Below are 27,877 nucleotides of genomic sequence, written 5' to 3' on the forward strand. Positions count from 1 at the left end.
TGGCTGCTGGCTCGTGCTGACGGAGTGCGAGTGCAAGCGACAAGCTGCTGACTGCAGTTACCCTAATGGCCACCGGTGTCAGTACACATAATAGACTGTTCCTTAAAAAAAGCAAGGAACAATCACACATAGTCTTCTCCTTAAGGTTAAACATTTTAAGGAAAACTTAAAGAGTGACTAACCCCTAAAACACTTTTTTCAGCTTTTAACCAATGTATATTTATTTTGAGGTGGTCTGTGAAGGATTCTGGTCAAAATTTCCACATTTGAGACTAAACTGCTAGAATTCTACACACTATCATTTTCAGGCAGCGAGAGTGTCCTCTATGGGTTCACACCTGGTTTTTGGGGGGGCCCTCCAAAATGGCCGATTTGGTTCACCGTTACGTCATGGTGAACACCCCCTTTCCCACTCATGTGATCATTAGCTAACGCCAGAGCCATATAATAGAAGAGTTGCAACATCTCCATTCACTGCAATGGACCCTCTCTCTCTCTCTCTCTCCCTCCCTCTCTCTCTCTCCCCCCCCCCCCCCCCCCCCTCTCCCCCAGACGACACCCCTGAGACATGTATCTACTCGGGCTGGTCCCCCTGGTCTGCGTGCAGCAGTGCCTCCTGTGACAAAGGCCGGCGGATGAGGCAGAGGATGCTGAAGGCCCAGCTGGACCTCAGCGTGCCCTGCCCACACACACAGGACTTCCAGCCCTGCATGGGCCCAGGGTGCAGCAGTGAGGGTCAGCACACACACACACACACACACACACACACACACACACACACACACACGCACACACACACACACACACACACTGGACCTCCTTGGAAAACTACAGCCAAGCTGCCTTTGATCAAGGCACTGAACCCCCCCCCCCCCCCCCCCCCCCACACCTGTTCAATGGAGCTGCTCAGTGGCCCCCAGTAGACTGGGGTTGTACTGGGCAGCTCCCAGTGTGAACTGCATGGGTGTTGCTGGTCAAACTCTGCTGTCTTTCCCTGGATGGATGACGGTTCAACTAAAATATATATTGTAGTGTGGCAGCTCTTCCAGTGGTACAGCCAAAGAGGCACAGCAGACATGTCTTTATTTCCTACAGTACAGCTGAACAGGGCCAAGCAGGGGGCTTATCTCACTGAACAGCATTATCACTCATGACAACCTATATCATCGTATATGATGATATAGGTTAGTGGCCGTTCACACACCCTACGCCAAAGCCACGCCGAAGCCACGCCGAAGCCAAATACCAAAATGAACCAACTGCCAGGTGTGCTTAATTATCTGTTAACAGCAGCAGAAAAGAATATTTAATTGGAAACACTGCAAAACATGCTGGGAACCCACCTAATTCTAAGGAGTTTGCTTATTGTACAGTACTGTATTTTGGACACACACACACACACACACACACACACACACACACACGTCTGCACATTTACACACATTCTCCATACAATGCTTACAGACACGCTCATTGCGCTCCTTCATTGGGAGATGTGCTGTACAGCTTTTGTCCTCTAACTGAAGTCTTTCCAACTCCAAAGCCGTTTAAATCTACAGCATGAATAGAACCAGGCTGCTGTGCTCGGCTACTGAAAGCAGCTCCTTACATAAAGAAGCCTCCAACAACACAGATTGTGTTTCTGCGTAGCGTAATTACATGCATTTCCTATCAACAAGAGAGGCAATCAATGAACACAGAAAAATGATAAGAAGATTATATCCCAGGCGTTTATCTCGTCCTGACAAGTGGACTGATTGAGACGTGGGACGGCTCAGTTCGCTGGAGGAAAACACGAAGCAGCCGCCTCCTCGCTCGCTCGTGAAATTATTTGATGTAGAAAATGTAATTTCACATTGCAGGGAGCGAAGAATCTTGGGGCGCGACGACGACAAGTTGTGAAGAAACAGATTAAACAGAGAGAGAAAGAAAGCACCCTGTGAAAGCCCACGCCCATCCCTGTCAAAGTGTCCATTTGAGTAAGACTCAATGAAGTATATCAGGGGAATACAATATGTATAACGAAATAAATCCCTAATCTCTCATCAGCGCACATTGCCGATTGGAGGCTCTAATTACCTCAAATTCACTGAAAGAAAAACTAAAAAGATAACGAGGATTAGCACTGGCTGACTGGCCTCCTCGCTTAAACCAGAATTTCATCGTTTTTACCTTTGACTCAAATGAATCGACGCACTTCGGTTCCATCGTAATCTCAAAGGTTCACATATGCTCATTTACCAAATTAGCATCATCTTTTTCTCCCCAGTCTGTCTCTGTCTGTTCTCTCTCTCTCTCTCTCTCTCTCTCTCTCTCTCTCTCTCTCTCTCTCTCTCTCTCTCTCTCTCTCTCTCTCCTGATTCCCCTGTCCAATTTCCAAACCAAGCTGTCACTTCGGAGATCTTTCTGTCTCTTTTTACTTCACAAAACTTCTCCTGCACCCCTGGAAAAAACACACCTGCATGAGCACGAAAACCCGCGGGACATCGCTTATGTCCAATTTCCATCCACGCTGTCATTTCGGAACAATGCGGAGAGGCGGCGCAGTCGGCGTCTCGTCTTCCCTCCTTCCTCACTCTCCTTCCCTCGCTGTCTAGTCGCTGTCAAATAAGCGAAGCTGAGGCTGTTCAGGGCTGCGGGAGTACACACACGTAGAGGTTCACATGCCCACTGGCACTCTTATTGATTATCAGCCAGCAACATGGATAGCTTTTTGCCTCTCCTTTGTTTTCATTTAGCGCTCCGGTAGCGTGCGGCGGGAGATTGAGAGTTGCGGGGGTTGGGAGGCCGGGGCTAAGGACACGACGGAGGTTGATTAGTATTCCACTCGGTGCTCTCCGGAGGCCTCAGCTGGGGGCCGAGAAGATACCTGTAACTTTTATTAATGATTCACTTAGTTCTGCTTTAGTAGGCTACAGCCGGCAAGCGCTGCGGCTTTCAATTTGTTGTAAGCGAGGGGAGAGAGGGAGAAGCAAAGGTGTTGAGAGAAAGAGAAATCCCTGCTATAGGTTGCTCAAAGTTCATCCATCCTCAGTACCCTCCATAGACTGGGTACCCTCTCACATAATAGTCTCTTTGTGACGGACCGCCGTTTTTCCACTTTTAGTTATACCTTCTGCACCGTTGAGAAGAAGTGTTTTGGACCAGTGCAGCGTGGATGCGTGAGGGAAGTGAGGGATGAGGGGATCTTGAGGTGCCATGTCGACTAATAGTGATAGAATGGACTAGTGTGGAGCCTGGAGTCCACCTCCCCACTGCTACAAGCCAGGGTCGTGTACTGATTCTCACTCCCCCGGGCCCTTGCTGTCCCTCGGTCAACTTTCCTTCAAAGAAGAGTTGAAACTTTAGCTGTTCTGTGAATGGGGTAGAACTATCAAAACGATCAGTATGGCTCGAAATTGGTGCTTTTAGCGTTCCGTCTGCCCCAATGAAGACAGAAGGCCAAAACCAGTTAGGAGTTTGTGGACTTTCTATCTTCTCAGCAGATCGCTTTTGTTGTTTCTTGTGCAAAGTTTCTGCTCTTTTCTGACAATCTTGGATAAGCAGAAGCGTATTCCCAGGCGACTAATCAGGCATAGATCCAAAGACATGAACAGTTGGGTCTCGGCCGATTGGGCTTCAGCTCTCTCTCTTTCTTCTTCATCCGTCTGCTTCTGTCTTTCTGTCCACCCGACACCAGTCTCTCTCCTCTCCCTCTTTCTACCTATACTGTACATCTAGTCATTATTTAACCAGGCAAGTAGAATAACAAGTTCTTTTCTATGACAACAGCCATCTGTTTGTCCTGAAATCTGCAGGGAATACCGTGATGTTTTGAATCCGGGTTTGTTGTTTTATTTCGCAAGGCACCTGTCAAGGTGCGGAGAAAAAGTTTCTGCGCTGGCAGCTGAATTTCATCAACCAAAAACAGCTTGTTGCTGCTACAGTATTGCTGGTTGAAAACAATGGGTAACTCCAGCAGTACTTCCCGGGTGCAATGAGGCAAGTGCACCTGCAAATCATCATAATGGAACAAGCCATTTTTACGGCAGCACCAGGGTTGTCGATATGTTATCGTAATAATAACTTCTGTGGATGTAAATGTAAATGTGTGTTTATTTCCTGCTGGTGGGTCGATATGGTATTGTAATAATAACTTCTGTGTATGTAAAATGTGTGTGTATTTCCTCCTCCTGGTGGTCAGAGCCGTCGACGTGCATGATGTCAGAGTGGATCAGCTGGTCGAGCTGCAGTGTGTCCTGTGGGATGGGGATGAGGTCCAGGGAGCGCTACATCAAACAGTACCCAGAGGACGGCTCCCTCTGCCAGCTCCACACCGAGGAGACAGACAAGTGTGTTGTCAACGACGAATGCTGTGAGTCCATGTGGATACTATGTTGCTGTGTTTGCAAAATTACCACAAATCAATAGATTTGATTTCTTGCCCTTGAGAGTGTCCCTTATATCTGACTCTTTGTTTCCATATGGTTAGTCAGAAGAACACAAAGTCTAAGTTAAACATAAATTAAAACTTGTTATAACTTAAAAACTTTTTAAATAAAACTATACCGGTTGTATGAAACGTATTCCAATGAACAGATTTGATGTGTGGATGCCGAGTAGAGGTCTTCACGGGTCCAAAATCACGGACCCGGACCCTAATGGACCCGGGGAAATTTGTGTAATGGACCCGTCTATTATTAGAAATCTGAGACCCGGCCCCGTTCAGAACCGATAAATGTCGGACCCGGACCCGGAGTGGACCCGTCTATTATTAGAAATCTGAGACCCGGCCCCGTTCAGATCCGAGAAATACCGAGGCAGAGACAGTCATCTTCAATTAAATCCATAGCGAGAGGAACCAGCAAGAGGGTTACCTCTCTGCAACGAAAATCACTTCCTCGTTTGCCTGAGGCGCATGTGTACGCATGTGGTCACATGCGCCTCATGGAAATGAGGAAGTAATTTTCATTGCAGATGGGAACGCTCTTTGCTAGTTATTTTCTCTATGGATTTACTTGCAGTTTGTGACAACAAGCCTCACGTGTGCTGTTTTGATGCGTTTCTCTCGTGATCAGCGCTGATCACGGGTCTTCTCGGATCCACTCGGATATTACACGCCCTCGGCTCGCACAGACTCGGGAGGGGAGAGGGGATGGAAAAAAAAGTGGGGCGGGGTGATTTACAGCTCTGCCAGCCACTCGCCGGGTCCACTCGGGTCTTATTTGACCCGGGATTTCTCTGTCAGAGCCCCGAGACCCGTGACAATCACTCCCGGAACCGACCCAGACCCGGAGTCACTTCTTTTGAATGGACTCAGACCCGGTCGGGTCCGGGTCGGATCCTCGGGTATTCGGGGGGTCGGGCATACCCGAAGACCTCTAATGCTGAGTCAAAGATCCAAAGACATTATTTTCCTTTATTCTAACTTTGAGCCGATGTTTTTTGTGTTCAGAAAATAAAAAGGATGAGCACTATTTCCAGTACTTTCTGTCATATGCATCATGTTAATTATCACAGGAATAATTGTACTGTATATTACTCTTTCATAATAAGAGCTATGCAATGGTCAATGGTTGCTGTCAAATTCATAATTTTAGACTTGACTTGGTAGAGAGAAAAATTACTTGGGCATAATAGACTACTTCAAGCCTGTGATTTCTGGTATAATGACTTAAAAAATGTCCCTATCAAAACTTTTTTCTAACTTAAACAAGAAAGAAGGACAAAAATGTAAGATCAGAGGGAAAAGATAGAAAAAAATGTTTCTGTTATGTCAGTGCTGTTTGTTTCATCCATGCCACAGCGCCTAGTAGCTGTGTGGTGACTGAATGGGGCGAGTGGGATCCCTGCAGCGTCACCTGTGGGCTGGGTATGAGGAGACGTGAGCGCATGGTGAAGATGCCTCCAATAGACGGATCTATGTGTAAAGCCGAGGTGGCTGAAGTGGAGAAATGCATGATGCCAGACTGCCGTGAGTAGGAATTATTTTCTTACAAGTATCATAGGTGAAGAAATGCAAGATGCCAGTCTACCAGTATGAGTATGAACTACTGTACTATAGCATTAGTGAATGAATTCAATGTGCAATAAGTTCAGTTCAGTTAAAGGACGGCTTTTCCGTGGGGGATATGAATATATATTAAATCTCACGCCCCTAAGGTTTTCGAATCCGTTGACATTTTTGAAATTGGAGCTTCACTCCCAGAGATATCAAGCATCTCTCACATATTTTTTGGGCCAGCCGACGCGTTTCGCGTCATCTGGCCCAAGTCCGCCTTACGGAAGTCGTGCACCTATGAACTACAACTGTTGTGAGCCATGGTCCCGCCTCTAGAGGTCCTCCACGCCCCTTCAGAGGTCTGAAGAAAAACAAAAAGGCAGCCATCTTTTTCGACCACCTAGCCTGCTGTAGCTAGGTTAGCTTTCCATAGCTCTTTGCAAAGAGACGATTTTCTCGGGAACGGAAGCACGGACAGACACGTGACTGGCGGCATTGGAAAGCTCGTCAAATTTTAGTAGTAGGTGGGTTGAAGTAACGAAATCAACGTTGAGCAATGTACCCGTTTTTACACATTTTTACAGAAAATAGTTACAACATCAGATGCGCGTAACTCCTACGAAAATGCCTTAAAATGCATGAATTTTTTTTTATGAAGACATCTCCCGACATATATACTTCAGTTTAAATTTGGTGCAATTTGGAAGCAATTTATTTTCGATTTATTTTCGATTTATTTCTTCTTCTCTCCATTCTTCTTCTTCTTCTTTGAGTTTTATGGCGGTTGGCAAACATATATGTGCATTACCGCCACCTACTGTACTGGAGTTTGATATCAGCCAAACGCCTGAGGGGTGGGCATGGAAACGAAGGCCACGCGAGCCCAGTGCATTGTGGGAAATGTAGTATTTCGAGTCCCCGCACCCGCACCTCCCCCCCACCCCCCCCCCCCCCCCACACACACACACACACACAGAGTGGATTTCTGGTGATATCTCAGGCTGTAAACAACCAATTTCAAAAATTTCAACGGATTTGAAAACCTTAGGGGCGTGGGATTTAATATATATTCATATCCCCCACGGAAAAGCCGGCCTTTAATTCTTGTTCAACGAACTAACTTGTCCTTTGCTTGTGCTTGATGTGCTTGATGTGTGTGTGTGTGTGTGTGTGTGTGTGTGTGTGTGTGTGTGTGTGTGTGTGTGTGTGCGTGCGTGCGTGCGTGCGTGCGTGCGTGTTTGCAGATACCATACCATGCATGCTGTCACCGTGGTCTGACTGGAGCGAGTGCAGCGTGACGTGTGGGAGGGGCGCACGAACACGCCAGAGGATGCTGAAGTCGGATCCTGCAGAATGCACCGAGGAAGTGGAGCAGACGGAGAAGTGCATGCTGCCTGAATGTCGTAAGTGACTGACTGATAAAGTACAGTGTCTTTTCATTTCTCTTGATTTCTTAACTTTCACAGGGAGGTAAAGCTACTTACAATCACACCATGTAGGTCAGAAATTTAAGACTAGAAAATTAGATAGGTAGGTAGGTACTGTTGCTGTTAGGTAGATAGGTACTGTATAGGTAGATATTCAAGTAGTTTGGAATTTGGACCAGCTAATGTTAACAATTGATGGGCCAACAATTATTTTATTGTAGTATATACTGCAGCTGCCCATGTATGTACACAAGTACAATTTGGTCTTCTCATCTAGTTCACATTACAGTATGTTTACAGTAAACAAGGTATAATTCCAAAGTGGAGTGCAAAATACTGTATTATGCAATCTAGTAGGCCTATCTTTAATACTGAACTTGGAGAAAAAATGACTTCCAACATGGATGGACAGAGCGATGGACAGACGGACGGAGGGAATAAATAAAACAGATTTCATATGGCCCTACTCTAGGGTGTGACAAAATGGGCATTTTCAGGAAAGGTTCATGGGAATAAAATGAGTTGAAGTGCCCAGGTCTATGGAGATGGTATCAGATATGATTTTGCATTTTGCATCCCCTCTGTTAAGTGCACAATGGGCTTTTATTCCCTGAGTGTTGATTGGAAGGCTCCTCCTCCAAGGCTGCCAACAATGGGCTACTTTTCACTCACCCAACCGCAAACCACCATGTGGCACGGTGCCTCGCTCATCTCCTCAGCCAAGAATCGAGCCTTGTTCTCCCCACTTGATGAAACAGTTCTTCAAATCTTGTCATTCTTTAAATATTACTAGTGGGTGAATTACCTTGGGAACATCACATCAACTTGATAAATCAAGCTAAAGTGTTTTCTTCCACCCAATCCAGTTGAACAAAAGTCCCTTGTGCCTATAAGTGCAGTGGCCATTTTACATCCTGCATCAGATGACAGGTTTTATGAATGAATGAAGAATCAAGAATGTTTCCCATATCCTTACATTTGTTCTTTCATGCATTTCCAACTTCCTCCCTTCCCCCTATCTCGCCTATTTCTCACCTCCTTCCACCTCCCCTTCCTCCTTCCTTCTCTCCCTCCCTCCAGCCATCGACTGCATGGTATCAGAGTGGTCAGAGTGGTCGGAGTGCAACAAGTCGTGCGGTAAAGGACACACCATTCGGACCCGCATGGTCAAACTAGAACCGCAGTTCGGGGGCGGCCCGTGTCCTGAGACCGTCCAGAGGAAGAAGTGCAAGATCAGGAAGTGCCGCACGAAAACAAAGGAGGAGAGAGGAGGAGGTGGAGGGGGAGGAGGCGGGAAGAGGAGGAGAAGGGGTAAACAGGGGAAAGATGCAGCGGTGGAAGACCAGCCAGGTGTGTGGTGATAAATCAAATTAATTCATGGTGGAGATGACAGGAGGTAGCCTCTATCTGACAGTATTGTTAGTGCTAATGTACATATAATTAAGACCACATTTCAAATAAACCATCTTAAGTAAGTTGCTTTTGTCAAAAACATGTTATAATTTCTCCTTCCACTCCACCATCTGACAAACTGAAAGCTTTAGCTCTGTTTGCTAGAAGAACAGCGCCCTCTTCCTGTTTTGTCCCATAAAGCAATCCAGCAGATTTCCCATACCACCAATAGGTACACAATGTAAAATGTGATGTAGGGCAGTATAGAGTCTGTCAATCTTGTTGGTGATGGTGTCATTTGTTTATGGTAATTAGACTTATTAATTATTTATTGATGCTCAAATGTTACGGAGGAATAGTGAATTTGTTCAGTACTCTATATTGAAGTAATTTTTCTTATCACAATCATGGCAGGGACCATGATGTAAATAAGTGCTTGCACTTTCTCATGTTTTTATCGCTTGGATGCTGTCTTTTATTATCCACGATAAAATCAAGCAATCCTAATCTTCATAATTAACACTCTTTTGAGCTCTTAATACTGTTATGTGCTGTAATACACAGTTATGTTTATACATTCATACGCAGGGTTGGGGAGTAATGGAATACATGTATTAAAATACAGTATTTACATACAAAGTACAAAATATGACTAGCTGTTTTCCATTACACTCACAGTTTAGTTTTGTTGTATTCTGAATACAGTTGCTGTCTTTAAAAATAGATTACTTAGGGATTACTTTATTTGTTTGTTTTATTGTTATTCATTGTATTTGCTCTAAAATTAAATGAGGCAGGCATTTCCCATGAATAGATACAAAAGAAATTGCAACAATTTTGTGCGCCTGCCACAAGAGAATGGTTATGTTGGAGGAGACACACAGCCAGGACACTCTCAGGAATGTGTTTTTGACCTGGAAGTACAATAAATTTGACTTACAGTACAAACATGCTGAAGACGGTCACAACATTGCATCAGTGCGTGTGCAGACCGCATTGCCCTGGCGCTTGCGTGCTTTCAGAGTGACCAGACAAATGAGCTCAGCAAGACGACTTTGAAGTATTTAAAAAGTAATCCAAAGTATTTAGAATAATGTTACTTAACTTGAATAATCAAATACGTTATTACGTTTTAGGGCGTGTACTCAGTAATCTGTAGTGGAATACATTTTAAAAGTAATCCTCCCAACACTGTTCATAAGATAATCGAAGTGCTATTAACCCCCACCCACTGTCTAACCTTCGCTCCAACAGGTTGCAGGATGCAGCCGTGGACCAGCTGGACGGACTGCACCAAGCACTGCGGAGGGGGGATCCAGGAGCGCTTCATGCTGGTGAAGAAACGAGCCAAGAGCGCTGCGACGGCCAGCTGCAAGGACAGGAAGGAGATACGTGCCTGCAATGTTCATCCCTGCTAGGGGGCACTACTGAGACGCGGGAGGGAGGGGAGGGGGATGGAGTGGTTCTATATGTGATTAGGATTGGGATTGGGATTTGAATTTGAGGTGAGTCACATACAGTAAGAATAAGGAGAAAGAAAAGATGGAGGAGGGCAGAGTATAGGTGTGAGTATGTGAGAGAGAAGAGAGCTAGCAGAGGGAGAAGAAGACTGGAGATAATGAAGAGGGACACTGTAAGAAATAGATGGAGAGCAGGAGGATGTGCTGTTTAGTGAAGCCATTGTAGACATTTAGTAGTTGACCGGGGCTGACAAAGCCAACTATGGACCAGAGTGGAAACATTAGACTATAGCGTCTGTGTCCTGCAAAAATGGATTTTCAAGAATTCAAGGAAAACCACATACAGTAATATTCCCATTGGCACACATGTATTTTCCAATGGCTTTTCAGTCGTTTTGGTCCCAGCAGTGTCAGCTGTCACTACTCGAAAAATTGACTAAACAGAAGATGTAGGATTTCTCTTTGCGCTTTTGTTTTTTTGCAAGACACAGACAGGAAGTTGCAGTCTTAAAAGACCTATGGATGTATAACTACCGTACTATCTAACCAACACACTACTATGTAAGTACTAAAAACCACTTTCCCAAATACATAGATACATATAAATGGAGATGTTTTATACTGTTATAAATTTTGTCTTTATACTGTACTGCTGTTTAACTGTCGTTTCAGCTGATGTAGCACTAATCTTACGATAGCTCTCTCACTCTGTCAGAAGAGCTTATTTCACCATGTGTAAAGATGATCATTTTTCGTTCGACATTATGCTTTATCTGTCGTATTGTATTTAGCAGATACAGTAGACTGCGTCTGCCTTTGGCCGCTCCTCCAAACGCATAGCCTAAGCCTGCAGATGGAGCCGTAGAAGTCCTAGATTTTACACGCGTGTTGTGCTGCGCTGTTGCACTGTAGTTCCACCTGCAAAATACATTCTTTGGAAATGCAAGTAGCCTACTAATACAGGAGAGAAGCAAGGGGAGACTGGGGGTAGAGACCTGCATAACGCCTCCACAATGGGACCACCTGTTGAAAAATAATGTACAGAATGAGGATTGAGGCCTTGGCTACAATAGACCTTACGGGGACACCTCGGCATTCCGAAATGTCGGCACTCCGAAATACCGGCATTCCGACAGAATTGAGATCTGTCTCGCCATTGCGAAAGAACCCTCCTCCAGACCCTAACCCTAAACCTAACCTCTCCCACCCCCCACGCCTAAGCCTAACCTCCCCCAGAACCTAACCTCTCGGCGAAACATTTTTTGGAGATAAAAAGGGCCGCCTCTCCGAAAGCATAGAAGTCAATGATCGGAATGCCGACACTTCGGAATGGCGAGGTGTCCCCAGACCTTACAGCCATGATAGCCATTTTAAACTTCTGTCACACTCTGAGAGGGGGGAGGGGGTCCTTGGGCCTTTCTGAAACCGGAGGTTCAGCCTGGCAGTTTGCTGTTGTCCAATTGTGTACCTACAAACATCTGGAAGCACTCAAACATATGCTGCGTTCAATTGGGCTCGTGTTCACCGTGAATACGACATAGATCCACTTGATCGGCCCCCTCATGTGGTATTCACAACTTGGTATGAGGAATCTTTCGGAAAGTTTCGAGCTCACGACTTGTGACGTGCCTCTGACATTTCACAAAATGCCGGACGCATTGGACAATTAAATATATTGACATTTTAGCTGTATAGAGCTTTTGATAGTCATTTTAAAATATGTCTGTGTAACATATTATACTGTTGATATTCTCAACAGTCTCATCTTGTTTTCCTCCGTCATTATGCCTTTGCATTTCCTGCATTAACCTCACTAGCTAGTGGTTGCTACATTGTTAGCCTCGGTAGCTTCTAGTCAACTGCGCATGTTCACAACGCGAGCACTTGAATGCCAAGCGTAAAACACGAGCCCAATGGAACGAAGCAATATATCCCACTAAATGTATTTGAAACAAATGGATCTCAAGAAGGACATAGGTTCATATTTTATTTGGCCCACTAAGCTATAGCTACCAGAATCTATCCTACAGTATAAAGCAAGCGAGTAAGCTACAACGCTGCTAAATTCAAGGAAGCTCACAAACATTTATAATTTCGCAGCTACTGTATCCCACTGAAAATGTAGCCTATTAGAAACAAAAAGAACTCATAAAGCATAGGTTCATATTTGATTTGGCCCACTATAGCTACCAGAATCTATCTTATATATAGCGAGCAGCTAACAAGCTGATGTAATATCACTGCTAAATTCAAGCAGATGTCGTAGGCAGTGTCCATTGCTAGCTTGGTACCTTATCTGTTAGTTCTATCTTAAGTCCTCACTTGTGTGTTGAAGTAACACTATAGTTTTGCTTATAAATAGATATTCCAACCCCAAGCATTCAAAATGGCCACCATGGGCAAAAGGTAAAGGTCGGAATTTGTTAAGGGAGCAGCAACAAATAGGCATTTACTATGTGCCATTGTATCTAAAATGCTTCACACCTCCCCACAGTAACTCTATAAGCACTGTTACTGTACAGAGTACTCTCTTTATTTGAGGTAACTGTAAAATTATGTGAATTTAATTTTTCCACCCCAATTAACAGTTGTGCTTTGCTAACCTGATTTGGAAGGAGAAGATTCCCATAAATCAGAGGTGAAGCACTCCAAGTTTTATTATAATTATCAAGGCAAAATTTGCTCTTTTTATTGCATTGTCATGATGAAAGTGATTTGTAGACATTGATTTTTCTTTTCTTTTTTGCAAAATTAGGTAGCCAATTATGTTGTATTTTTCTTTTTCTTTCTGCATTTTGATAAGAATGTCACTACCAAAGTCCTATTTAGATGTTTTCTCTGACTTTCTTTCCCTCACTCTTTCCTTTTTGTTTTAGGCCTATCTCTCTCTTTTATGTCTTTGCCTCTGTATCACGTGACTATTTTGTAATAAACCACCTTTACAATAAAAACGTAAATGTGAAAATCATAATGGCATTGAACTTTTTTGTTGTCATTTCGATGTGGTTATTAATCCAGCTATTGGAGTGGAATATTGCTGTTTAGTGGCATTTCCCTAAGTCTCATCTGTTTCTTTAGGCCTGCCAGTAATAGGTTTTTTTATACAATGTAATGACAGTGTTGGTCCACTAGATGGAGAAAGAGGATTAGGGAAAAATATTAGTTATAGGGAAGCACTGGTTGAGATCACGTTGGCACTAATATTATATAACTAATTCTTCTTCTTTTCTTTAGATGTCAAGGGAATTAAATATTTTACATCCAAATAATCGATAAGATGCCAGTCAACACTGAGCCTGTCAACTATTTGGCCAAACTATACGTTTGAGCAGTTTTTTAACTATTTATTAGTAAATTTATGTACTAAATGAAATTTGCATGTATTTGATCTCATGGCTCAAACAGGAAAATGGCTCAAACTGTAGGGTGTTGGTGAAAACTATAATGTTGAAGCCAGCATAAAATGAAATGCATGCTTTTTTGTATACAAAAATATATATAAAAAAAGCTGGGGGTCCAAAAATAGCACTTTTTTGCAGTTTCTAATGGTTTCTAATGTGAATTTAATAGACCATTTTGTCTAAAGGGGTTATAGAGTGAGAACTGCCAACATTTAGTAGGCTACCTCTACAGCTGATGTTCAACCTGGCATTTAATTCACTGTGAGATATAATGCTATGAAAAACATGATGAAGTTGAGCCCTCATATCATACCATCATGAATTATGAATGCACGACAAAGTACAATAGCTTTTTATGTACTAATGATCAATATTGAATGATGTTTTGCAGCAGTTGGGCTGTGGGTAAGACATTTCCACTAGTACAATAACAATCAGACCTTTAAACTGAGCATCAGGCACTTTGCAACAGCTCCAGCATCCTGTGATAATGAGTGCTGTCCAAATGACTCCAAACCTACACGACTGAAAAGTTGATCTCAGGACGAAGAAAAGTAGTGTCCTGAAGAACCTTCTCTTCCTCTCTATCACTCTTCAACTCCTTTCGTCTCTCTCAGCTGCTATATTCCACATGTGTCAAACTCGAGGCCCGGGGGCTAAATTCGTCCAATTTTTATCTGGCCCGTGAGAGCTAGCCTATAGCAAAGAATACAGTTTGTGCAATGCAGCAAAATATTGCTATTGTTAAATTTAATAATAGTTGTAGGCTATTAGTTGTCAGTTTGCCATTGTTTTCCGTATAATTCTGCTTTCAGAGCTAGTTAAGTTATTACAAAAAAAACGAATAATAACCATAATGCTGCTGTGGTCCGGGATGAAATTGAGTTTGACACCCATTAGGCTACACATCGCTCATGATAAATGAAAATGGTGTATCTTCACCAGAACCCATTAGGATTTGACCAATAGGAATTGTTGAAATCTGAACCCGATACAGATATTTTTGGATTAAAGCGACCAATTAGTCGATATTTTGGGCCAATGTTTTATTATCATTTATGCCACAATTCGAGAGACTTGATGATGACATGCACAAATTCATCATTGGTTATGTCACCAGACAATGTCATCATTGCTCGAGTAGTCTCGCTTGCCAGACTCTCCCAGCAAAGGATTGCTCGAGTGGCATCACATCAATTAATTAGGGCAATCATTAGGTAATTAGGGAAGTTAATCTGCCCTAATTACCTAATAAAAGCTGGTTCCGTTAGGTGACCCACAGGGGTGGTCTTTACAATCAGCCCGATCACATGTAAAATGGCGTAGCTGTGGCCAAACACAATTCTGCTCACTGGTTTGATTCATTGCTGCCTCTGCACATCAACAAACCTGACTTTCCTGGGGAATACAAAGGATAGTATCAAAGAAATTGACCCTTGCGATGAGAACCCCTCCTGAGCGGTGAGGGGTGCTTTGCGGAGAATCAACAAGGGTGTGTGCAAGAGTGTTCTCTATGAGAGACAGGAGGACAGAGTGAGAAACATATACAGTAGGCCAAAGGTCTGTAAACACTCCACCCCTCCAACTACTGCTGTCAGATGAGCAAACAGATAAAATGGTAGAAAGAAAAAAGAGCAATCTCTAGAGAGAGATGGATATGGGAACAAACAAACCCTCTCAGCTCAGGACATTCCTGTGTAGAATGTCTTGCCAGCTTCTATAATTCACTGTACTCTCATAGAAGTCAGTATGAAACAGATACTGTATGATTTCATCCAGAAGAAATCCTATAGTCCCCTCTGGACACCATACGAGGGCAATATCCTGGCATAGATAGATGATGGATGAAAGGCTGAAGAGATTGGTGGAGGAAGGGAGGGGGAGCCAGAAGGACATGGATGGATAGAGGACAGACTGAGAAAAGTGTGTCACAGGCAGCAGTGTAACCATAACTCATAACTTATGCTGTGTCTATTCGGTTGTGTATATCAGTATGAATGCTTAGGGCCTCCTTACCTGATACGATAAGATGAAGCTTGTGAGATTACAGCACCAAATTCAGGATACAGCAATTCAAATCATATGAATGAGAAATAGAATCCTGCCGACAATTTTAACAATTACGTAAACTGTCAGAGTGTGAACTACTATGGGAAGATTACCATTGTGTATGGACTTACACTTGTTACAGGTGTAACTTACAGTATGATGTCTTGTATGGGTTATTATATAATATAAAAAAATCAATATACAGTGTTCAATATGTATACAGACGTTTTTCTATGCAGCATGAAAGGGATATACTGTAGGAAGTCTAGGAACTGCAGGAAGCAGATAGCCTATGTGATTCTACAGAAATATCCATCCTGATTTGACATCAATAAGACCCCTAGGTACAGTATACAACTTAAATTGTACAACTTATATTTGGGGTGGATGGGGGAAGGGATCCCAGAGGAATCTTCAGAATGCTTGTTTACTGTAAAGCTGCATGAGGCAACTTTGCACTTTGGTGACCCCAAGTGGTAGTGGTTAAAACTGCTTGAATCTTTGGAAAATTTGAAGGACTTCATCAATCATATGTAACCCGATGATTCCTTTAAACTGTCTTCATAGTCTGTGGTGGGGTATAGAGGTTCAGCCATCATTGGTGAAATTAATTTAGGCAAACAGGCCAAATGTACGGTGTGTCAGTTATGAGAGAATGGGATGCTCTTCTCTCTTCTACACTCCCACTTTGTAAGAAATTAAATGTTGTGTATGCGTGTATTTGTGTGTGTGTGTGTGTGTGCGCGCGCGCGCGTGCGCATGCGTGTGTGTGTTTGTGTCCAAGGTTAGCCGATCCAAATCAAACGAATACAACCCTAACCCTAACCCCGAGATGAAAAATGTAAAATGTAGACTTTGTTTATGTCCCACAGCTATTAAATCTTTCTTTCTATTAAAAACATATTTGGGGGGGGGGGCTACTTCCCAGCATGTTCTCTGCAGCCGCTCCCTACAGGGTTCAGCCTAGCTGGATAGCTAAAAAGGCGAAAGTAGTTCTCTGATTTGATTGCAGATGAGATGTGAAATATTCATGATCTCATCTGCATAAGTCAATCTACTGTAACTCCTTTTATGGGATTTTCTAAAAATAGACATTTGCCTCCATGCTTTTTAGGTAGCTACTGATGAATGAATGATTGAGTAGCGAGTTAATCACTAGTGACCGGAATATTGATGTCAGGTCAGTCGACTGAGGGATGTAGAAATGTTCCACTGGATAAATCAACACAACTTTCCTCTGTAATTTGTCATGGTGGAGTGGAGTGGTTTTGTCATGGTGGAGTGGAGTGGAGTGGAAAGGACTGACTCTCTTCATTAAAGCCAATAGAAAGAAATATACATTGAATCAGGTGGTCCAACATGTCTTCAATAGTCATGGGAAACATTGGATTATGCTGTGTAGATAACTCAATAGTGTCTTAATGCAAGGTTTTTCGAAATCCCATTCATGTGAATGGGGGAAAAACTTGCAAAACTTGCGCTTAATCGCCCAAGCTGCTTGAGGAAACCCTTAGCGATGTCATACAAACCCTGTCATCAATGAGCCGCACGTTTTGAGGGCTGGCATGTCTTCAGTACGTAGGTAAGGAGAAGCAGACCAGTTAAGAGGATTTTGAAGCTTTGAGACAACTGAGATGTGGATTGTGCATGCCTGGATGCCCGACCAGGCCGGAGGTAACATGGGGGGCTTGAACCTGTGACCCTCATGTTGGTAGGCAGGGAATCTGCCGCTGCACTACCCAGACGCCCAGCTTTAAGCTTTTTAAGTGCTGCAAGTGCTGTTCAAATGTCCACACTTTTAAGCATTTAAAAGCATCACCTCATTGATTTCCCACATGATGCTACTGCCATGCTGCTCACATGATCTTGACGAACATCGTCTGTCACCTTGCATGCATGTGTTTGTTCAGTAACAACACAACTTGGCGTCTGGGTAGTGTAGCGGTAGATTCCCTGCCTACCAACGTGAGGGGCACAGGTTCACATCCTCATGTTACCTCCGGCTCGGTCAGGCCTCCATACAGGCACGATTGGCTGGTGTCTGCGGGTGGGAAGCCGGATTGAGGATATTTTATCTGGTCGCTGCACTAGCGCCTCCTCTGGTCGGTCAGGGCGCTTGTTCGGGGGGACAGGAACTGGTGGGAATAGCGTGATCCTCCCACGTTCTACATCCTACCAGTGAAGCTCCTGCTGTCAGGTGAAAAGAAGCGGCTGGCTACTGCGCATGTGTCGGAGGAAGCATGGTGCTAGTCTACAGCTCTTCAAAAGCTCGGCAGAGGGTGGAGCAGTGACCGGGGCAGCAAGGGGAAGAATTGGCCAAGTACAATTGGGGAGAAAATGGGGGGGAGGAATCGGAAAAAACATAAAAAGAGAAGTAACAACACAACTTTTGTTATTTTAGTACATCTCTCTCAAAGTTTATATGCATCCCCCCCCCATCCCTCCCCCCCACCCCATCCCTCCCCCCCCCCACCCCATCCCTCCCCCCCCCCCCCCCCCCCCCCCCCCCATCCCGGATCACAAAGTTGGTAACTCACGGCTCAATGACAGGAAATAGAGGCTACAGCTACGTAGTGGTACCATTAGCATGCTGCAATACAGGCAGAGCAATTATCTGTCTGTCTGTGTGTGTGTGTGTGTGTGTGTGTGTGTGTGTGTGTGTGTGTGTGTGTGTGTGTGTGTGTGTGTGTGTGTGTGTGTCTCAGAGAGAGTGCAAGTGTGCATTAGGTGTGTATATCTCATGATGTATATGCTTGCTGGAATCCCCCTGGCATTGGTGTGGTTGCAGAATAAGTGACCTCATTTACCCTTTCAACTAAGTGCTTCTTGCTGGTGGGATGTTCTCAATACCCCCCTTTCCCTTTCCCTTTCTCCTTCTCACACACACAGACAGACAGACAGACAGACACATACGCACACGCACACACGCACACGCACACACACACACACACACACACACACACACACAGCGAATAGTCTGCATTTAGATGAGATGGTGAAAGTGGGGCAGTGCTTCACCTCTCCTCTGGTAATGAGACCCCAAGCCAAACAAACCAATGGATGGATGGACGGACGGACAGACGGACGGAAGGGTGAGTGAGTGAGTGAGTGAGTGAGTTAGTGAATGAGTGAGTGCATGAGTGAGTGGATGAATGGAGACCTGATTGCAGCCTCTGTCTCGTCCCTCCTGGCCTTTGCTTTTTGTTCATTCATTCCCTGCTTTGTTTGTTTGCTCATTAGTTTCTACACTCTGCACTCCCCCCCTCCTCCTCCTCCCCCCCTCCTCCTCCTCTCCCTCCTCCTTCCGTCGCTCCTTGGCGCCATCATGTTGAAACCTAATTACCCTTCTGCTTTTCCTGCTGCTTGAGGTCTGCTGCTTCAGGTTAGTTTGAACCCTTTGTTTCAAATGGCAGGTTGAACACACCCTGAGCACAGAGAGCACTAACCCTGGGAGGGGGAGTTGCGACGAAGCAAGGGTCACGCCCACATGAATACGCTCGAGAAGATTGACCAGAAAATCCATCCATTAAAAAGCAAGTCCTTTTTCACTGCAGCCAATAACAGCTGTGAGGCAAAGGCGATTGAAAGGATACTGTATGCTTCAGCTTGTTGCTGCAAGGTTTGCATGGTTTTCAACTGAATCAGATAATAGTGATGATGATAAAACAGGCATGGGGAGATATACGGCGCAAAGCAACAGTGTGTGGGTGGGAGTGTATTCAAATGAGCCTATAGCTGCCCACCTGCACGTCTACATAAGCAGAATTATCAACACGCCTAATTGTAACTGACAGCGTGCATGATGACTGCATTCAAATACTCCTACTGTGTTGTCTCTCCCTTTCGCAATCAAACACACTCATGCTACATGCTTTGAATAGAGGTTTGTTTGTGCGTATACATTAGATACGAGATCGTCTGCCTTAGGTGTCCAGTGTATCACCATTAAGAGAGAAGTCTATGTGGCACCAAAACGCGAGTTAAACGACATACCTGCACGTGCAGACGTGCAGAGAGCTGAAAGGAGCGCAAAGATGAAAAAGTAACCAAGTCCAAGGCCTGGGGCAGATAATGTAACAGTCTTCGTAGCGCCTGAAAAGAGAACGTAAAATGACTCGTTCGTGTTGTGTCATCCTGTGTTTTATTTCTAATAATTGTGAGTTGACTCCGCTATGGGAGCAGACCTCATCTGCGACCTATGTGCTCCAGCTGATCTTCAATAAAAGCCTGAGTCTCCAAAAGGTCCCCGTGATGTGGAAGACGTCCTGCATTGTCCCTGTGCCTAAAAAGCCACGACCCAGTGGCTCCAACGACTACAGGCCGGTAGCTTTGACGTCCCACATCATGAAGACCCTGGAGAAACTTGTCCTGGAGCAGCTCCGGCCCATCGTCAAACCATTCCTCGACCCCCTCCAGTTCGCCTACCAGCCCCGACTTGACAACCTGGCTAGCACTGTGAGAGTCACGTTCTTCCACTTCTCCAGTGCTTTCAACACCATCAGGCTGGCTCTACTGGGTGAGAAGCTGACAGCAATGCGGGTGGATGCCTCCCTGGTATCCTGGATTGTGGACTACCTGTCTGGCAGACCACAGTATGTGCGCTTGCAAAACTGTGTGTCAGACAGAGTGGTCAACAATATGGGAGCACCACAGGGGACGGTCTTCTCTCCCTTCTTCTTCACTATCTACACCACAGACTTCACCTACCACACAGAGTCTTGCCACCTTCAGAAGTTCTCTGAGGACTCTGCGATAGTTGGATGTATCAGAGATGGCGATGAAGAAGAGTATCGGGCTGTGGTGGCTAACTTTGTCACATGGTGTGAGCAAAACCACCTGCAGCTCAACGTGACAAAGACAAAGGAGCTAGTGGTGGACTTGAGGAGGGTCAAGGCACCGGTGTGGACATCGTGGAGGACTACAAGTACCTTGGAGTGTACATTGACAATAAACTGGACTGGGCTAAGAACACTGTAGCACTCTACGAAGGGGCAAAGCCGTCGCTACTTCCTGAGACGGCTGAGGTCCTTCAACGTCTGCCGGACCATGCTGAGGATGTTCTATGAGTTGGTGGTGGCCAGTGCCTTCCTGTATGCTATCGTGTGCTGGGGCAGCAAGCTGAAGGCAGCGGATGCCAACAGACTCAACAAACTGATCCGTAAGGCCAGGGACATTGTGGGGCTGGAGCTGAGCTCTCTGACAGCGGTGTCGGAGAAGAGAACGCTGACCAGGCTACGTTCCATCATGAACAATGACTCTCACCCACTCCACGGCGTGCTGGTCAAACACAGGAGCACGTTCAGTGAGAGGCTGATCCCACCCAGATGCACCACAGAGAGGCACAGGAAATCATTCCTGCCTGTGGCCATTGGACTCTTTAACGCCTCACTAAGAAGAGCACCTCGGAGACACTCAGTTTTCTGAGACTGAGTCAGCCGATAGGATAACTGTGCCTTAGTTACGTCACACGTAATGTGCAATTTGATTTAATTTAATTCCAGTGTGCAATAACTGCAATTTGACACGTACTGTACATAGATTGTAACTGTAACTACTTATTGAATGCTATTCTACAATTCTACTTACTTTTACTATCCCATTGACCCTATTTTATTTTATTTTATTTTATTTTATTTTATTTTATTTTATTTTATTTTATTTTATTGACTGTTTTTTTTTACATTTTGAGATACTGTGTGATACTGTGTTATGCTATGTTGTGTTATGTGGATATTTCATGCCTGAGTGCGAGCTGATTCTGATTCTGATTCTGACAGGAGCATCACATTTTACCTACACCAATATACCCTCATATTGGGATCGGATGAAAATAACATTTTTACTCTCCGCCGCTAGGGGCACTAGTACTGTCCCTTATATATGGGAGCGGCGGGGCATGATAACGTCATTCTCAAACTTCTCACCCATGAAGGAGCACATTAGCTCTCTGTTGCTAGCTAGCTTAACTCTTCATAGTGATTTTAACAACTGCGCTGAATGCTAGTTTCCCCTGCCTGGGAAAAGTACCCTCGACGGTAAGGAAGCCTGCGGAGAGATCCTGCACGGATCTCACCGCATCTTTGTCGTCACTTGACTCTATCTGGGTTACTCTGGGTCACCCCGGCTGGAAGGGTGTCTAGTGATTTTTTGCCGGATTTCTTCGAAACCCAGCTTTTGCCTAGGTCACTTAGCGACACTTTCTCTGGCTTGGATATCGCCGCTGAAGAAAAGGAGACTTTGCCTAAGTTGCCCAGTTATCTCTGCCTGAGTTATCGACGCTGGAGAAGCACTCAACGTTATATCCTGCACGGATTTCACCGATGCTATGTCTAGTCCCCGCACTAGTCAGGATGAGTCCCCCCTGGGAATCCCATAACTGCCCGTGCGGATTATCGAGGATTTCTGACAAGGACCATCATCCTCTCTGTTTAAGGTGTCTTGGCTGGTTCCACACGTAGCATGCTGTGGAGTCGCCAGGCTCATGTGCACACTGCAGCTTATTCAAGCCAGTGGCGCTCCGCACTCACCCGAGAAAAGTCACCTCTATCAGAGGAGGGGACCCGCTCTTCTCTCGCCCAGTCAACCTGAATGAGGGAAGCGGCTCCTGCACCAAGGTTCTGCCAGCTTCCACCACCTGGGGCTCCCGGGCTGAGCTGAACACAGACCCGGACCCCGATGTAATTGTGGAGGAGCTCGATGCCGGCCACGATGAAGGCTTCGCCCCTCCCTCATCTCTGACGATGACAGAGATGCATACAATGACCTTCGATACTGAATCCCCGGTTAACCTCAGCGCCGTGTCTGCCACCGCTTTCAGGGTGAACGCGGGATCCTCTCCTCCGACACCTTCCTCAACTTGATCCGCAAGGCAGCGGAAATTCTGGGCCCTCCCCTAGGTGGTACTACCATACTACTACCATACTTCCCAACTAGCTCTGGACAATGAGCCCGACGGCATACGTGACCTTTGCCTGAACCCACAGGTGTGCAGTGGTGTGTTCCATAAAACGCTCAAGGCTCCGGTACGAGTTTGGAATGACTGAGAACGTGTTGCTGCAACACTGTTGGAACTGGCCTGCAATTATACAACTCATGGCTATAGGTGTCGCCAAAGGGTACAACACTGCAATACCGTATACGAGACTATAGCTTTAAGTAAAGAATTACTTTTTCCACCACTGTATCATCATCATCATCAGTATATAAATGGGAGCTAGGGCTCTGTCTGTTTGTTTCTCTGTCTGTCCCACTGATGACATCATCAGTGATGTCATAAATCCACTGATGACATCATCAGTGATGTCATAAATCCACTGATGACATCATCAGTGCCTAGTTTAATAAATAGTATTTCGTACAAATATTGTATTTGGAAAAGCTTCCCTACTTTATATTAGAAGCTGTATGGTTTTACAGCATATAGGATGAGGAGAGCATTGTGCTGCCAAACCAATTTGGGGTCACCTGCTGCTCCAGTGGGGGGGGGGGGGGGGACTCTAGCGGAAACCCTGTTGTGCTGCCTGTGTGGTGAACAAAGTGAGAGACTGATAATTATTGCGTCTACTCGTCTACTGTGTGCTGTGTGAAATTTTAATTTGCAGTTCTTCTCCCCATGTGATCCTGCAGTGTGGGACATCTCACAAACTTCAGGAGCAACTTTGCCCACACGATGCTGCACGTGCTTAACACATGCAACCACACTCCCACATGAGCACCACACACACACACACACACACACACACACACACACACACACACACACACACGTCACATGATGGAGCACAGATGAGCTGTAGCTGATGTCCGTGTCCTCTGATATATTCCCTCCTTTGATCCAGCGTCCTCCGCCCCCTCTTGTTATAAGCTGACCTAGATGGCTTCTGAACTGAACTGAACTTTGTACCTACCTCTTTCAAGTCTTTCACATGCCGTGCACAAACTGCACACACACTGCAGAAGAGAAAAGCATTGTCTGCACAAGATCTTTGTTTGTGTGGGAGGAACTAGCACAGGAGTTTGATTTAAATAGTTTGCCAACAATCCTTTTATATTCTATTTGTTTGTCTGACTCATCCTAGCATTACCTAGCCAATTGGGGTATGCACAATACATATTGCCATGGTGTCAGCCGTGACTCTTGTTTCTCTGCGTTCCCTGCCTTCCTAGTGTTTCTCTGTTTGACTTTTTGTGTTGTTTGTCTTGGTGTGGCTGCATGTTACCGTCCCGGATCCCGCTCTGGACCTGCTCACCTCACCTCTAGTTTCACATGGCAGAGCCAACGTCTTACGTCAGCATGCTTCCAGCGATGGTCTGAATCACAAGTCAAATTTCCGGGTTCTGCCGACACTAGGCTCATCACCAGACCCATGAGAGTTCTTACGCTGATACACTACATTACTGCATGCTGCAGATCTCTCTCCGGGTCTGGGACACTCCTCTCACCAAACTGGGGACAGAATCTTGGCCAGTGATTGGCGAGTGGTGGATTCACCCTTCACCAATCAGTAACGACTTTACGATCAGGGAGGCCCACCCACCCGGCCCACCCACCCTGAGACCGCCCAACATAGAGAATTTCAAACCACTCTCTCATTGGTGCTGTGAAGGGGCATAGACTCATTTATGTAGTATGTGGAGCGCAGCGATGCAACGTAATATTTGAGTCTGGGGAGAGACTATGCCAACACAAAGCATGCGGCCAAATCTGATTGGCTGGGCTGTTACGGAAGTCCGACATGCCATCCGTGGTTGGTCAATTCATGTCTGTCATGCCTGTTTTTGTTTTTGTTTTGGTCTTGGGGGGTGGGGGTGGGGGCGTTAACCACTTGTCAAGAGTTGTGTTCCAGATGTAGATGCTACTGCAAGACTACCTCACCTCCACGTACACACTCCGTCTCTGGTTCTCAGTTCTCCCTCTGCCCCCCCCCCCCCTGTTTCCTCTACCAGCTGCCAGCCAGGCTCTCTGTCCCAGTCCTTGCCTGATCCTGCAATAAATCTTCATCTTTACTTTAGTCCTGTCTCCTCACCTCCTCTGTGCCCTGCACTTGGGTGCACCAGCATAGTATCCTAACAACATAACTGTACTGTGGCAATTACTTGTATGGAGGAAACAAGTCTCAAAAGTTTGGACATTTTTGTATATTTTTACTATTTTCCACACTTAAAGCAGCTACGAGCAACTTTTTCGATTGTTATTAAACAGTATAATTACAATATTGATGCATCACATCTTACCTATAATAGTAGCTGAGACCAAAGCCGTGTGAATTGGAGATTGCTCCCTTAGATGATTATTAAGTCTGTGTCTGTCTAAACTCGCGTCAACAGGGGGCTCTCTAGAGAGACCGGACCGGGTAACCCGGAAGTGAAACGCGGAAGTGAAACCCGGAAGTGAAACGCAGCTGCCTGCCTACCCCGTTCGCGCTGCCTAGCAACATAGCATAACAATGTGAACGCCCCGCATACTCTCGCGAACATCTCTCGTTATATTCTAACAGGTTTTTTGGAAGTTATTTTGTGGTTATGGCCGAAGTGGCTGCTGCAAACCGTTTCATTTCACTTCCTGATCTTCCCTGGCCACAGACACTGGCCGATTCACTCGGGGTTCAAGCGAGACTACTCTGCGTTGGTCTCAGCTACTATTATAGGTAAGATGTGATGCATCAATATTGTAATTATACTGTTTAATAACAATCGAAAAAGTTGCTCGCAGCTGCTTTAACAGTAACAATAAAGACATGGCATCAAAAGTATAAACACAAATGGAATTGTGCAGCGACCAAAAAAGTCTTAAACAAATCAAAACATCTATTTTAGATTATTTAAAGCAGCCATTGCCTTGATGGAAAGGCAAAGGCTTTGGAAAGAAATCCATACATAGGATCAACTATATCACTATTTACATTTGATTTAAGAAACATGTTTCAAGTACTCAAGCAGAAGCCTTTGGATCAAAATGCTTTACGGGAATGAAAAACAGAACATTCAGTCAGGTGGCTCCACGATGTTGAGTGTATGTTTCTTCTTCTATCTACTGGAGCTGATACCTTCCCCAAACGTGTTGAAGTGGTGCTGAACTGGTGCTGAACTGGTGTATTGCGGCACAAACCTCATATCTCTCCAGCTATTCCTTTATCATCGCACCCCGCAGCAGTGTAGAGAAGAACAAAACTCAAACTGACAAAACAACCCTTGGCAAAGGCTGCTCCACCTATCTTGGGACACTGTGGATTCGTAGACGCTGTTATGAGTTTCGGCTCACTATAAGCACCCGGCGCAGCCCTCAGAAGATGAAGTATGCAAAATATCCATGAGCAATACACACCTCTCCAAATGTGCTTGCAGCAGCGATTTCTTTTTTAAGGTAAATTGCATTCCAAAGCTCAAGAGGGAGAAATTAGGTGGGGAAGCGTGCACCACATCCTGCCTGAAGGTGTCTCACTGTATTTTCCAAATGATCATTTCAGTACGCTACCTCTTGATGAGTGAATTACACGCAGGATGCACTTTGTCTTTACTAATGGCTTCGAACTGGGAATCTAAATGACTGATAATAAAAAAAAAAGATAAAACGCCGTGTCAGCGCTCTTTCCAGTTAATATGTCTGCGGCAGCCTCATCATTAAAGCACTTTTCCGTTTTCCGTTTGCTTTCTGTTTGGTTCGTTCGTTCCCGCAATTGAGTGTAAAAGCATCGCCACATCGGAAAGCTTCAGACAGGATGCAATCCCCGCCATCGCTCGCACTTGACAGGCCGAGCTTTACGATGCTGAGCAGCCCAGTCACGAGAATAAAATGATGGCAGGAGGTTACGGATACATTGAATCTCAATGTCTGTGAACCAAAAATATGTTGCACAATCAACATTTCTAGTTAACGTTAAATAACCTAGACCTCGGTCATGTAAATAGCGATAGTCTGTTATTGAAATATGGGGTTCATGTCATTGATTGGACGGTGTCACAGAGTGATATGTGATTGTCAGGGACCCCTTTTGTTTACTTGTAATATTGTAGTAGAAGTGGGAGTGGCTTAGGGTTTATAGCCGTGGCATTTCAGGTGCGCGGAGCCTCTCTCCCCCAGTGCTGATGTGAGCCAGCCACATATCGCTCCTGCTCTCCAAGTCTAGTGATCCCTCCGTTTCCACGTGTATGGGTGTGACTGTGTGTGTGAGATATTATCAGTGGTGTAATGTAACAAAGTATAAATACTTAAGTACAGTACTTAAAGCAGCTACGAGCAACTTTTTCGATTGTTATTAAACAGTATAAATTGAATATCAATGCATCACATCTTACCTCTAATATTCGACGAGACCAACGCAGAGTAGTCTCGCTTGAGCCCCGAGTGAATCGGCCAGTGTAGGCTGTCTGTGGCCAGGGAAGATCAGGAAGTGAAATGAAACGGTTTGCAGCAGCCACTTCGGCCATAACCACAAAATAACTTCCAAAAAACCTGTTAGAATATAACTAGAGATGTTCGCGAGAATATGCGTGGCGTTCACATTGTTTATGTTATGTTGCTAGGCAGCGCAAACGGCGAGGCAGGCAGCTGCGTTTCACTTCCGGGTTTCACTTCCGCGTTTCACTTCCGGGTAGCCGGGCCGGCGGTAAGGAGAGAGAGAGAGAGAGCCCCCTGTTGACGCGAGTTTAGACAGACACAGACTTAATAATCATCCAAGGGAGCAATCTCCAATTCACACGGCTTTGATCTCAGCTACTATTATAGGTAAGATGTGATGCATCAATATTGTAATTATACTGTTTAATAACAATCGAAAAAGTTGCTCGTAGCTGCTTTAAGTATTTTGTCTGAGTACTTTACTTGAGTATTTATATTTCTGTCAACTTTCACTTTTACTCCACTACATTTCCCAAATAAAATGGATACTTTTACTCCACTACATTTCCCCCAAGCATCTTAGTTACAAAGTAAAATCAGAAGAAATTGCGTAGCCTGCAAGCAATCAGGTTTGTCAAATCAGTGCTCCTAGTTTGCAAGTTACGTTAATCACGATCCACACACCATTCCATTTGGTGGCTGTAATGCAACATAACGTTGTTTGCCAGCGGCTATAAAAGTCAAGAAGAAGAAATAGACTTCCACTCAAGCCCAGGCATGTCTTTTACTAGATTTTTTTAACAGCATTTACTTGTACTTTTTACTTTCAA

The 27,877-nt window shown here is 44.9% G+C and overlaps 1 protein-coding gene across 1 annotated transcript in view; it reads left to right on the forward strand.

Annotated features, from left to right (window-relative positions):
• spon1b (spondin 1b) overlaps positions 1–13,221 on the forward strand; it is a 94,389-nt gene extending 81,168 nt beyond the window's left edge. The window contains exons 11-16 of the mRNA XM_083654450.1: positions 553–735; positions 4,184–4,354; positions 5,786–5,953; positions 7,225–7,383; positions 8,488–8,757; positions 10,054–13,221. Of these exons, the coding sequence (XP_083510576.1) occupies positions 553–735; positions 4,184–4,354; positions 5,786–5,953; positions 7,225–7,383; positions 8,488–8,757; positions 10,054–10,217 (1,115 nt within the window). The 3' untranslated portion in view covers positions 10,218–13,221. The remainder of the gene's footprint in view (positions 1–552; positions 736–4,183; positions 4,355–5,785; positions 5,954–7,224; positions 7,384–8,487; positions 8,758–10,053) is intronic.
• The last annotated feature ends 14,656 nt before the right edge of the window (positions 13,222–27,877 follow it).

Source organism: Poromitra crassiceps, assembly GCF_964638095.1.
Source record: "Poromitra crassiceps genome assembly, chromosome: 18".
Lineage (NCBI taxonomy): Eukaryota > Metazoa > Chordata > Actinopteri > Beryciformes > Melamphaidae > Poromitra > Poromitra crassiceps.